The following is a 13,435-nucleotide window of genomic DNA, read 5'->3' on the forward strand; positions in this document are numbered from 1 at the left end:
TGAGACGGAGTCTGGCTCTGTCGCCCAGGCTGGAGTGCAGTGGCGTGATCTTGGCTCACTGCAAGCTCTGCCTCCCAGGTTCATGCCATTCTCCTGCCTCAGCCTCCTGAGTAGCTGGGACTACAGGCGCCCGCCACCACGCCCAGCTGATTTTTTGTATTTTTAGTAGAGACGGGGTTTCACCATGTTAGCCAGGATGGTCTTGATCTCCTGACCTCGTGATCCACCCGCCTAGGCCTCCCAAAGTGCTGGGACTACAGGCGTGAGCCACCGCACCCAGCCGGCATATATTTCTTTAAAAGGACATAAAAGGTAGAAATATAAGAGAAAAAAATTGATAAACAAGGTTATATAAGTCAAAAATGTCTGTACCAGTGAGAAAAATGAAAAGTCAAGCTATTAGTTGAGACAAAAATATTCAAAATACACATATCTGATGAACTATATGCAAATTGAAAATGTTTTTATCTTTGTTATTATTATTATGCTTTGAGACGGTCTTGCTCTATTGCCCAGGCTGGAGCACAGAGGTGTGATCACAGCTCACTGCAGCCTTGAACTCTGGGCTCAGACAATCCTCCGACCTCAGCGTCCCAAGTAGCTGGGACTCCAGGCATGCACCAACACCCTCAGCTAATTTTAAAATTTTTTGTAGAGATGGGGTCTCACTATGTTGCCCAGGCTGATCTTGAACTCCTGGCCTCAAGTGATCCTCCTGCCTCGGCCTCCCAAAGTGTTGGGACTACAGGGGTGAGCCACCACTCCTAGAAGGCAGATTTTTTTTAATCTCAAAACTCAAAAGTCCAGTTTTTAAAAACAAACAAAATACTTGGACACTCCACACAAGAACATATACAAATGACCAAAAGCACATGAGAAGGTGCTTACCATCCAGTCACTGGGGACACGCAAATGGGACCCAGTGAGAAACCACCTCACACGGGCAGACCGACTGCGTCCAGAGCGAGGACGGCTCGTGCTGCGGAGGGTGCAGAGCAGCCACCGCTCCCGTTGGTGCTGGTGGGGATACAAGACGGCACAGCCACCTTGGAAAACAGCTCGGTCATTTCCGATAAAGTTAAATGAACATCTGTCTCAGGATCCAGCAATTCGACTCCTGCAAATCTACCCAAGAGAAATGAAAAAAGGATCTTCATTCTTCACAACGCCTGGGCCAGGGAGCCCCTCCTGCTGGGGCCAGCCTGCTGACGCCCACACAGAGACACCCGCCGGTTCACAGCAGCCCCATTCCCAGCAGCCCCAGACTGAAAACAGCTCCAATGCGTATCACCAGGCGGCTGAATAAACAAACCGTGGAACGTCTGTACGACACAACACTACTCAGACAAAACCAAAACGGAACACGTCCGACCCACACAGAAGCATGGAGGAATCTCAGAAACATAGTTCAGTGAAAGAGGCCAAACACAGACGAGTATTAAATGTGCGGTTCCGTTTCTATGAAGCTCAGGAACAGACGAATTCTAAAAACCAGGTCAGTGACTGTGAGGACAGGCCCGACTAGAGAAGGGAACAAGGGGAGTGTCCTCTGCCTGGTGCAGGCAGCAGGTACATGTGTCTGTATTGCTTAAAACTCATCCAAGGCTGGGCGCAGTGGCCTGTCATCCCAGCACTTTGAGAGGCTGAGGTGGGCGGATCACTTGAGGGCAGGAGTTCAAGACCAGCCTGGCCAGCATGGTGAAACCCCATCTCTACTAAAAATACAAAAATTAGCCAGACATGGTGGTGCGTGCCTGTAGTCCCAGCTACTCTACTCGGGAGGTTGAGGCAGGAGAATTGCTTGAACCCAGGAGGCAGAGGTTGCAGTGAGCTGAGATCGCGCCACTGCACTCCAGCCTGGATGACAGAGCAAGACTCCGTCTCAAAAATAAATAAATAAAATAGGCCGGGCACGGTGGCTCATGCCTGTAATCCCAGCACTTTGGGAGGCCAAGACAGGCAGATTGCCTGAGCTCAGGAGTTCAAGGCCAGCCTGGGCAACATGGCAAAACCCCATCTCTACTAAAAATACAAAAACTTAGCCAGGCATGGTGGCTCAAGCCTTTAATCCCAGCTACTCGGGGGACTGAGGAAGGAGAATCGCTTGTACCTGGGAAACAGAGGTTGCACTGAGCAGAGATCGCACCACTGTACTCCAGCCTGGGTGACAAGAGCAAGACTCTGTCTCAAAAACAGAAACAAACATGTCTAATAAGGGATCGTTATCCAAAATATGAAAAGAACTCTTAAAACTCAACAATAATGAACAACCCGATTTTTTAAACAGACAAAAGATCTGAAGAGTCACCTCACCAGAGACAGAGAGAAGGCAAAGCAGCAGCTTGTGAAAGGATGCTTCCCATCACACATCATTAGGAAATCTGCAAACCCAAACAGTGAGTTACCATCATACACCTGTGAGAATGTGCCAGGGCCAGGCGCAGTGGCTCACGCCTGTAATCCCAATGCTTTGGGAGGCCGAGGCTGGAGGATTGCGTTGAGTCCAGGAGTTCGAGACCAGCCTGGGCAACAGAGTGACACCCTGTCTCCACGAAATTTTTTTTTTTTTTTTAGAAGGAGTCTCGCTCTGTCGCCCAGGCTGGAGTGCGGTGGCGTAATCTCGGCTCACTGCAATCTCTGCCTCCCCGGTTTCACACCATTCTCCTGCCTCAGCCTCCTGAGCAGCTGGGACCACAGGCGCCCGCAACCACGCCTGGCTAATTTTTTGTATTTTTAGTAGAGATGGGGTTTCACTGTGTTAGCCAGGATGGTCTCGATCTGACCTCGTGATCCGCCCGCCTCAGCCTCCTAAAGTGCTGGGATTACAGGCGTGAGCCACCACAACCGGCCTCCATGAACACTTTTTTAAAAAATTAGCCGGGCCAGGCGTGGTGGCTCACATCTGTAATCCCAGCACTTTGGGAGGCCGAGGCAGGTGGACCACCTGTGGTCAGAAGTTCAAGACCAGCCTGGCCACATGGCGAAATCCAGTCTCTACTAAAAATACAAAACTTAGCCACGCGTGGTGGCATGCGACCGTAATCCCAGTTACTTGGGAGGATGAGGCAGGAGAATCACTTGAACCCGGGGACTGGAAGTTGCAGTGAGCGGAGATGGTGCCACTGCACTCTAGCCTGGGCGGCAGAGTGAGACTCCATCTTGAAAAAAATAAAAATAAAAATAAAGAATGTCCCAAACCCAAAACGCTGACAACGCCAAATGCTGGTGAGGAGGTGGGGCAGGAACCTCAGTCATTGCAGGTGAGGACGTGGAGCAGGAACCTCAGTCATTGCAGGTGAGGACGTGGAGCAGGAACCTCAGTCATTGCAGGTGAGGACGTGGAGGAACAGGAACCTCAGTCATTGCAGGTGAGGACGTGGAGGAACAGGAACCTCAGTCATTGCAGGTGAGGACGTGGAGCAGGAACCTCAGTCATTGCTGGTGAGGACGTGGAGGAACAGGAACCTCAGTCATTGCAGGTGAAGACGTGGAGGAACAGGAACCTCAGTCATTGCAGGTGAGGACGTGGAGGAACAGGAACCTCAGTCATTGCAGGTGAGGACGTGGAGGAACAGGAACCTCGGTCATTGCAGGTGAGGACGTGGAGGAACAGGAACCTCAGTCATTGCAGGTGAGGACGTGGAGCAGGAACCTCAGTCATTGCAGGTGAGGACGTGGAGCAGGAACCTCAGTCATTGCTGGTGAGGACGTGGAGCAGGAACCTCAGTCATTGCTGGTGAGGACGTGGAGGAACAGGAACCTCAGTCATTGCAGGTGAGGATGTGGAGCAACAGGAATCTCAGTCATTGCGGGTGGGAATGCGAGATGGTGCTGCCACTGGCGGAAGACACTTCAGTAGTTTCTTACAAAATGAAATACATTCTTACCACACAATCTAGCAGTTTCAACCCTTGGTATTTACCCAGATGAGTTGAAAGCTTAGGTCCACACAAAAACTTGCACGAGGGTTTTTAACAGCAGCTTTACTCATAATTGCCAAACCTTGGAAGAAATCAAGATGTCCCTCAGTCGCTGAATGGTATACTGTGGCCCATCCAAACAGTGGCATGTCACAAAGCACTCCACCCTCTGTGGGGACTCTGCCTTCTGGAGTGCCCCGGGCTGGACAGGGCTGGACAGGCCACAGCCCACTCCCCACTCCTGTGTCCTCAGCTGAGGAGTGGCCAGTGCTGCACCGGCCCCTGGGGACACTCAGTGGGTACAAGACATGACCCCTTGTAGGTTTGTATCTTGTGGCCTCTGAAACCCCATGAAGTATCAGGAGGAGGAGATATCATGGTGGGATACTGAGGGGTGCAGCCCCCTCCAGGGGCAGAGGGAATGATGGGGGTGCTCAGGACGTGTCAGCAAATGGGAAGGGTCACAGCGTAGAGAATGGGTAGCAGGAGGGTAGGAAGGGCCAGAGGTGGGAACCGGGTAGTTACATCGACCTGAGAGAGATGGAGGGGGCCTGGCCTCACAAGATGGGGATGCATCGTGGATGTGAGGTTGCAGGAAGGTGGGCTGAGCCTGTGGGCAGGTGTTGGTGCTCCCCTCCCCGACGGGGCACGATGGGGACAGAGCATGGGAGGGAATATGAAGCAGGAGCTCTGTCTCGTACACATGGAATCTGAGGAGCTGGCAGATGACCTGTGGGGAGGGTGGTCCCGTGCCAATGTGTGCTGGAAGGACATGCCTGTGCGTTTATCAGCTCTGGGCTGCAGCAGGGCACAAGCGTGGAAGAGCAGCCATGGCAGAAGGGCAGGTTTCAGAGTGGACTCTTGGAACCAGCGCCCTGTGCCCCTCCAGCCACCGTCCCGGAGGGCACCCAGTGACCCGGCTTTCGACGCCATTCTGCCTTGAGGGACGTGTCCAACTTTCCTAAGTGGAACCACGCGGCATGGACTTTTTTTTTTTTTGAGACAGAATTTCACTCTGGTCGCCCAGGCTGAAGTGCAGTGGTGCAATCTCGGCTCACTGCAACCTCTGCCTCCCGGGTTCAAGCGATTCTCCTGCCTCAGTCTCCCGAGTAGCTGGGATTACAGGCACCTGCCACCACGCCCAGCTAATTTTGTATTTTTAGTAGAGATGGGGTTTCACCATGTTGGCCAGGCTGGTCTCAAGCTCCTGACCTCAGGTGATCCACCCGCCTCAGCCTCCCAAAGTGCTAGGATGACAGGCGGGAGCCACCGCACCCAGTGACCACACAGCGTGGACTTCTATGTCTGCCTCTTGCTGGGCCGTGAGTCTGGGAGGCCGGCCTGTGGCTGGTGTGCAGGCTCCTATGGCCTTGGGTGGACCATGGCAGCAGGGAGGGGAACAGCGTTGGTGACGAGAAGGCTCTGGGACTGAACCTGGGAGAGGGGAGGAAGGGGCCCCCCTGGGTGTGAGTCTGTTGAGCTCCTGACTGGCGGGCGCAGGCCCCTGTGCCACTGAGAGGTCTCCTTACCTGTGAGCGGCGGTGCCTCCGACGCCAGCCTCGGGTCAAGGTGGGGCCCAGGCTGTTCTTACTATTGTCCTCCAGCGATTTGCAGGACACCTTCAAAACCCTCACGGGTTACCGAATCAGCTGATTCAAAACCCTCACCAGGCACCGAATCGGCTGATTCTAAACCCTCACCAGGCACCGAATCGGCTGATGCTCTTGATCTCCGACTTGCCAGCGTGCAGAACCGCATAAATGAACCTCTGTTGCTTGCAAGCCCCCCAGCCCGCGGTATTTTGTTACAGTAGCACTAACGACTAAAACGGCCATGATCCTCCCACCGGGCCTCTTGAAAACTCCGACGCGTGCTGGGGAGAGAAGGACAAGGGCACAGGGCACCTGCTGTGATGAAAACAGCTTTGACCTCGGGACACCCTGGAAGGGTCCTGAAGCCCCCAGGCCACACTTGGAAGAACGAAGCATGTGGGTGTGAGTGGTCCGGGGCGGGGGTGGCAGCCAGCGCTGTTTGCGTTGGGCGTGTTTATAGACTTGATTTCTCTCCACACTTCATTCCAAGATATAGACACTCAAACTATGAAAATTGTTTTTATTTTAAATCAAAGTACCAGGCAGATACTTGCAAAACAACATACAAAGCAAAACTCAAACATGGCCCTTCCCTAGGGCGCCTCTGAGCAGGCACAGAGAAGTTCTCACCCTCTGCAAAATCCAATCCAATCCTATCTTCTCAGAAAACCAAACCAAAGGCAGCCATGAAAACCCGTGTTCTGTACGTGGTGGAGAAGGTCCCCCTCTCTGAGTACTGGCTGGCCCCGAGGCGCAGAACTGGGAGGTCCAGGGAACCCTGCCCCCGAGGAGCCAGCAGGACCTGGAGGAGCCGGGGGCGGTGCTGACGACAACCTTCCCCACCCACTGCAGTGTGGTTCCCACGAGGATGAGGGCTTCTCCAGGGCCCTTCCCCACGCTGGGGCTCGGAGCCCCTGCCAGAAGCAGCTGGGTTGGCGGTAGACGTCCCCGAGGGCCTTGGGAAGCACTGGGAATGGGCTCCCAGCCCTGGTGGAATGGGGGATTGGGAATTAATTCTGAAGCTGGTTGTGGCTTATTTTTGTATGGCTCTGAAATTAACTTCCTCTCCCAATGCCTCAATAGCTGAGGGGCAGGGGCAGAAAAGGTCCCAACCCTGTTCTTAAAAAGAAAGGAAATGAACCCACAACCCACTGGAAGTTCTGTTGACGAGGGCCGTCAAGGCAGACGCACTCGTGACTTTGACAAAGGGAAGCAGCTGGAAGGTTGTGGGTCCCAGGGTCCCAGGCAGCTGTATTAGTGACAGGTTCTGAGCTGGTGGGTGGGGGCTACAGGGCCCTCCTGACCCCCGTAGGGTCATACCGCTGCATGCTGCAGAACTCAACTAGAGTGGAAATGAGTTTAAAACGGAGTATGTACATCAAAAGGTCAACATCACGCCGAAACCAGCTGACTGTGACAACAGCAAACAAAAGTGTAACAGAGAAAACAAACAAGACACAGCCTCAGTAGCTTGACATGGGTGAGGGCAGCCAGGACAGGGCCCTGGTGACAATGGCGCAGAGGTGGGGTCTGGGCCGCTCACTGGACGGACAGCCAGCCAGTTCCCTTCGGAGCAGTGAAGTGGGACACGGGACCCTCGCATTGCGGGGCCTCAGACGGGCCTTCAACTGCCGACAGAATCAGCAGGAGCGTCCAGGGGAATCTGGCACTCAGGGTCCTCCCGGGACATGCCCTGTTGGAGACGGCAGGAGGCCTGGGCTGGCTGCTCCCTGAGATGCCTGCCCCAGGACCCTGGCCTGGAGGGGCCTCAGCCTGGTCTTCCTTGTGAGTCCAAGGCCAGGTCTCAGGACAGCCACGGACAGCCCTTCCAGACAGGCTCTGGGCTCCACCTTCGGCAGCTGCCCTGAGCAGCCCACCCTGGGCAGCCTCCTGAACACCCAGGGGCTCTCCCTTGGACAGAGACCACCAAGGGCCAGCCCAGGGGCTGCATGGGGGCCGGGGGCCAGGGATCCAAGGGCTGTTCCGTGGCCAAGCAGCCCAAGCTGAAGGGCCCACACGGGAACCCTCAACCTCCATAGTGACTGGTTCTGTTTATGCCTCTGCCCCAGGACTGAAGCCCTAGGGACACACCTCACGGATCTCAGACCCCTGGGAGGGGCCGGCTCAGGGACAGGCTGCCCAGGACCTCCGCACCCGGTCAAGTGCACTCACAGGGGCTCAGGGGCCACCCAAAGAGCTAACTCGGGAAGCCTAGGCACTCACCATTATTTTGGTTGAAAATGCTATAAATCTGACTCTTCCTAGAAGCCTACTAAGCAATTCACTTAAAAACACCCTCAGTACATGTGCAACAATGCCTGGACCACGCCTCGTCTGTGCGGCCCCTGGGCCACCTGAGCACCGGCTGGGGGCGGGGGAGGCAGGCACCCATCAGGATCTGCACCCCAAGCTCCGGGTGCATGTTCCCAACAGGAGGAGAACAGGGCACCAACCACACTAAACCTACAGAAAACTGTGGGAAGAAACCAAATCCATAGGATCCAGAGGTTTCACACTTGGGCTCAGCTCCCAAGTCATGAGTTAGTAACATCCCCAGGGACCTGGCTGGGTGCAGACACGGGGGCCTCGTGACCTGCTGCACCGTGTCCAGCACCTGCAGGGTCGCGCTCGGCACCTGGCTCTGCTTCCTCTGTCTCTGCTGCACCCAGGCTCCCCCTAGCCCCCGCCCACCTGGCTCCTGATCAAGGCCCAATGTGTAAACAGTATTAATAAGCAACAGATGGAAAAATATATTTCCCAAGAAAAAAGGGGGAGGAAACGTGGGACCTGAAGACCGATTTTCCAGGTTGCTCTCGCTGTTCTGTCCCCTTCTCTCTTCTCGTGATTTGTTTTGGCGATTCCTCTCTTTGGTTCTGCAGCCCACGTGACCCACCTGCCCGAGCCAGCCCTGCGGCCTCTGCCCGCTCCCTGCTGCCGCGGCTGAGAGACAGCCAGCCCTGTCCGTCCCAGGGGCCTCGCCCTCCCGTCGGCTACTTCCGCTCATGGTCCTCTGCCATGGTAGCCACCTCAATGGTGGCCGTGTGCTCCTCAGGCCCAGGGGCAGCCCCTGCGGGCACTGTCACAATTGTGCTGGAGCCGGGCGAGGCCTGGGCCACGTTCTGCAGGGTGGGGCCCAGGCCAGGCAACGTGAGCAGCTGCAGTGGGCTGACCACCTTGAACACCGTGCTACCGTCCTGCACGGCGGCCGTGCTCAGGACCGTGAGGCTGGACGCGTCCGGGTGGATCTCCACTGTGCTGGGGTAGGTGGAGCCGGAAGAGGCCAAGACTGTGTATCCCCCGAGCAGCGGGGAGGCCGGGGAGCTGGCGGGGGGCGCCTGAAGGGAACCCTTGCCCAGGACGGTGGACGGCAGGGTGGACACCACTTTACCAAGGGGCACGCTGGTCAGCTGGGGGACGGGCACGCCCGGGCCAAGCGCCAGCTGGGCAGACTGGGTGAGCACCTGCGAGGCCATGGCGGCCGGTCCTGATGTGGCACGTGCAAGCCGGGGCCGCTTCACAGGCGGTGGCAGGGAGACCGGCGTCAGCGTCATGAGCACGTTGCTGAGGTGCTGGGACTTGTGCTTCAGCTCCTTGGCTCGGCGACGATGCTCATCACACTGCTGCTCCAGGGCTGCAGGGAGGGACAGATGGCATCACACAGGGGACGGGGGCATGGATGGCGGCATGCAGGGGATGGGGGCAGACACGCCATACCATCTGGGTGGCCCCTGGGTCAGTGGCAACCCAGGTCTGCTCACCTGATGCCACAAACCCAGATGACCACATGGCCGCCAAAGGTGAGGTCTGTGGGAGACGGGGCCCAAGATGGCCCTCGGGGTAGACACCAGCCCGTGCTGACCCAGGGTCTGCACTGACCCGGGGCCTGCGTGCAAGCGCGGAAATGCCATCTCAGATCCTCCTGCACTGACCCAGGGCCTGCGTGCAAGCGCGGAAATGCCGTCTCAGATCCCCGCATGAGCTTTCACACACCCAGCGTGGAAAGTTGCTCTTGTGACATATTAAGATCGAGAGGAGGAAAAGCAGCACATGTGGCACATGTGTTTAAACATAAACATGCGCACACACACGCAGAGTGCACACACACAGTGAACACACACAGTGAACAGAGTGAAGAGTGAACACACAGTGCACACACACTGAATACACACACACTGAACACAGTGAACACACACACTGAATACACACACATTGAACACACAGTGAACACGCAGTGAACACACACACACTGAACACACACACAGTGAACACACAGTAAGCACAGACCCCAAGAGGAGCGTGGAGGAAACGCACCAATATCAGGGGCTTGAGCTCTGAGCGGGGTCAGGACCAGCCCTTCCCATTCTCTGTCATTGTTTTTTTTTGAGACAGGGTCTCGCTCTGTCACCCAGACTGGAGTGCAGTGGTGTGATCTCGGCTCCCTGCAACTTCCACCTCCTGGGCTCAAGCAATTGCCTGCCAGCCTCCCGAGGAGCTGGGATTACAGGCGCGCACCACCATGCCCAGTTTTGTTTTGTTTTTTTCAGCAGAGATGGGGTTTCACCACGTTGGCCAGGCTGGTCTCAAACTCCTAGCCTGAAGTGATCTGCCCGCCTCGGCCTCCCAAAGCGCTGGGATAACAGGCGTGAGCCACCGCGCCTGGCCTCTGTCATTTTCTCTTAAATAACTACTTGGTTCATCACAGAAATGTCGGTAAATGTAAGCTTAGTGCAATGGAGAGGTCTGACTACCTCACTTAAGCTTCAGGTTGTTTTCCTCGCACAACAGCAGTGCGGAGAAGCTCGCCGTGGTGGCGGTGACTCCAGGAAGTGCATGTGGATGCACAGCCGTGGGGTGAGCCCGTGGGCTCCAGGTCCTCAGCCTACCGCCCAGGGGACGGGGCGGGGGTGGTCTCAGCGTACCTGCCAGGTCCCGGGCGTACTGCTCCCGCGAGCGGTCCATCTGGCACTTGTGGCTGGCCAGCACCTTCTTCACCAGGTCCAGCATGCCGAAGTTCTGCACGATGTTGTTGAGGAGTACAGCATCTTAAAGGGTAATGCGGACACTCAGTGAGAGCCCAAGCCCTTCCTAGAGAGCCACGCGGACGCTCAGTGAGAACCCAGGCCCTTCCTAGAGAGCCACGCGGACGCTCGGCGAGCGCCCGGGCCCTTCCTAGAGAGTGAGAACACCACCACTGAGGCTGCTCCTCAGGAACCCAGCCAGCCAGGAGCTCAGTTCAGAGGGAGAAGACTGAGATACATCAAGGCGATCCTCCCACCAAGTTCAGCCTCAGCACAGCAGGAGTCCCAAGCCTAGATTCAGCCTCCAACCCAGCAACACAGAAGGGCCTAGGGGCAGGAGGGCCAGTGGCCTCACCTCCTGCAGACACTCCTGGGCTGAGGAGCCGGCAAGAGGGAAGATGCAGCTTCTCACCTCGAAGCTGCAGGGGAGGGTCCTGGACCCGCTGCTGCAGGCCTCTCATGGTCTCCACCAGCTCCTGGTGGAACTCCTGGATGACCTCGTCCAGCAGGCCGGCGTCCTTCAGCCCCCGCCAGAAGGTAAACGTGTCATCTGTGAGGGAAGGAGTGGGTTCAGCGGGCAGGGAAAGTGCTGCTACACGGGGCAGCCACCACAGCCACAAGGACATCACCACAGCCACGAGGACACTATGCCAGAGCCGGCAGCGCCTGGCACTGTGCGGGGCTTGCACTGCCCAGACACATCCACAGACACTGCCCAGACACATCCACAGACACTGCCTGGCACTGTGCGGGGCTTGCACTGCCCAGACACATCCACAGACACTGTCTGGCACTGTGCGGGGCTTGCACTGCCCAGACACATCCACAGACACTGTCTGGCACTGTGCGGGGCTTGCACTGCCCAGACACATCCACAGACACTGCCCAGACACATCCACAGACACTGCCTGGCACTGTGCGGGGCTTGCACTGCCCAGACACATCCACAGACACTGCCTGGCACTGTGCGGGGCTTGCACTGCCCAGACACATCCACAGTGCCGAAATCTAGCAGGTCAGCCTCAGAGCGCCCACGACAATGCTGCTGGAGCCAGGCCTTTCTCCACAAAGACCCCGCCGGCCCCACCTGGACTCCTGGAGCCCCTGTGTGGCCCGAGGTGGGCAGAGACTCCACCACCCCGCCAGGGCTTGTGAGAAGCCCACAAGGAGGAACCTCGTACCTCCGATGGCCGCGGTCCAGTCGCCAGGGTCTTCACAGGTCTCTATGGTGATGGTCGCAGGAGACCCATTCACTGCAGCCGAAAGGGAACCTCGGGTGAGTGCTGTTTGGACCACAGTCCCACACCCCACATACCCTGTCCGCCCTCCTCACACCACCTTCTGAACCTTTCCATCTGTCTTCACAAAACTGACAAACACAGGATACACACTAGTACAGCCAAAGTGTACCTGCCTTATATTTTATGGCTATTTTTAATCACAGACGTTGTCAAACATACAAAGGAGAAACAACGCAGAAACAAATCCCTTGAACCCGTCACCCAATTTCAGCAAATCCTCAACACTTTCCTCCTCTTGTCCATTTACGATTGTACTCAACAAGCACTTTCGACTGGACCGTCAGGAGCGAGACAAGGTGATCCTTCTGCTTGACTTGTTTTCCCACCGAGAGCTCTGCGGCTGCGTCTGTCGCCCGTGGGGCTCGCCCTCACCTCGCCTCTTCAAGTGATGCTTCATTGAAGTCATCATAAATCTCAGTATCTATCATGTTTCCATTTTTCTACACCAGAACAAGTGGGGCTTTGAGAGACAGAAACCGTCCTGGCTCTTCCTGTGGGTCCCTCTCTCGTGCCTGCAGAACACGACTGGGTGTGTCGTTCATATGTGGCCATTTTGGGCGTTGCTGATAGAGACTTTATACACAGATCTGGCTTAAAAAACAAACCCGGGGCCGGATGTGGTGGCTCACGCCTGTAATCCAGGCACTTTGGGAGGCTGAGGCGGGTGGATCACCTAAGGTCAGGAGTTCGAGAACAGCCTGGGCAACACGGCAAAACCCCGTCTCTACTAAAATACAAAGTCAACCGGGTGTGGCGGCATGCGCCTGTAATCCCAGCTACTCGGGAGGCTGAGGCAGGAGAATCACTAGAACCCGGAAGGCAGAGGTTGCAGTGAGCCGAGATCAGGCCCCTGCACTCCAGCCTGGGCGACAGAGCAGGACTCCGTCTCCAACACCACCACCAACGACCTGGAAGCAGTTGAATGTTTTGGGAATACTGGCCTTTTCCACATTCATCAAAGACATGGCAGTGGTGAGTATGACTCATATTACACATCTGGAATTATTTGGGGCGTGAATGAGTCGTTTTTCCGAGTTGGGGCTGGCACAGCATCTTTTACTAACTGCACAGTAGCCAAGTCAATGGTTCTCAGAGATTTCAGGTTAAAGAACCCAAATCATCTTCAGAAGAGCTGAGCCTCAGCCTAGCTGTGAGGCACTGACTACAGGCCGTGGAAGGCCCAGTTCCTTCCCTGGCAGGCGGTCAGGCAGGGCCAACACTAACGCGGTGGAGCCGCTGGGGAGGCCCTGGGGAGGACAGACAGGAGGCTGGGCTCTACCCGGCCCCTCTGACCACAGCAGCCCAAGTGTCCTGGGCTTCTCAGGACTCAGCACTGAACCTGCCAGGCTGCCCCAGCAGGACGTGGAAGGGGGCCCAGGAGAAGGGTGAGGCCTCCCTAGTGCCCTGGCCTCACTCTCCTACCCAGCGGGACCGGACAGGACTCAACTGGGTCCCACCTGGGCCAACAACAAGGACGTCCCTGGGCACACAGGAACACAATCTGGCCAGCAATGCGGAGTGGCAGCTTAGGGACAATGCACGTGGCATTGCTGGAAACACATCACCAAAGACCACCCAGAGATGTGACCAGGGAGCCCAGGACC

The 13,435-nt window shown here is 56.4% G+C and overlaps 1 protein-coding gene across 3 annotated transcripts in view; it reads right to left on the reverse strand.

Annotated features, from left to right (window-relative positions):
- Positions 1 to 6,018: 6,018 nt before the first annotated feature.
- Positions 6,019 to 13,435, reverse strand: part of GMEB2 (glucocorticoid modulatory element binding protein 2) — a 39,526-nt gene continuing 32,109 nt past the window's right edge. For all 3 annotated transcript variants that reach the window (XM_034952165.3, XM_063601153.1, XM_063601154.1), the window contains 4 exons: positions 11,712 to 11,783; positions 10,943 to 11,080; positions 10,432 to 10,554; positions 6,019 to 9,143 (listed from right to left, as the gene is read on the reverse strand). In XM_034952165.3, the coding sequence (XP_034808056.1) occupies positions 8,503 to 9,143; positions 10,432 to 10,554; positions 10,943 to 11,080; positions 11,712 to 11,783 (974 nt within the window). In that variant the 3' untranslated portion in view covers positions 6,019 to 8,502. The remainder of the gene's footprint in view (positions 9,144 to 10,431; positions 10,555 to 10,942; positions 11,081 to 11,711; positions 11,784 to 13,435) is intronic.

This window comes from Pan paniscus, chromosome 21, assembly GCF_029289425.2.
Source record: "Pan paniscus chromosome 21, NHGRI_mPanPan1-v2.0_pri, whole genome shotgun sequence".
Taxonomy (NCBI): domain Eukaryota; kingdom Metazoa; phylum Chordata; class Mammalia; order Primates; family Hominidae; genus Pan; species Pan paniscus.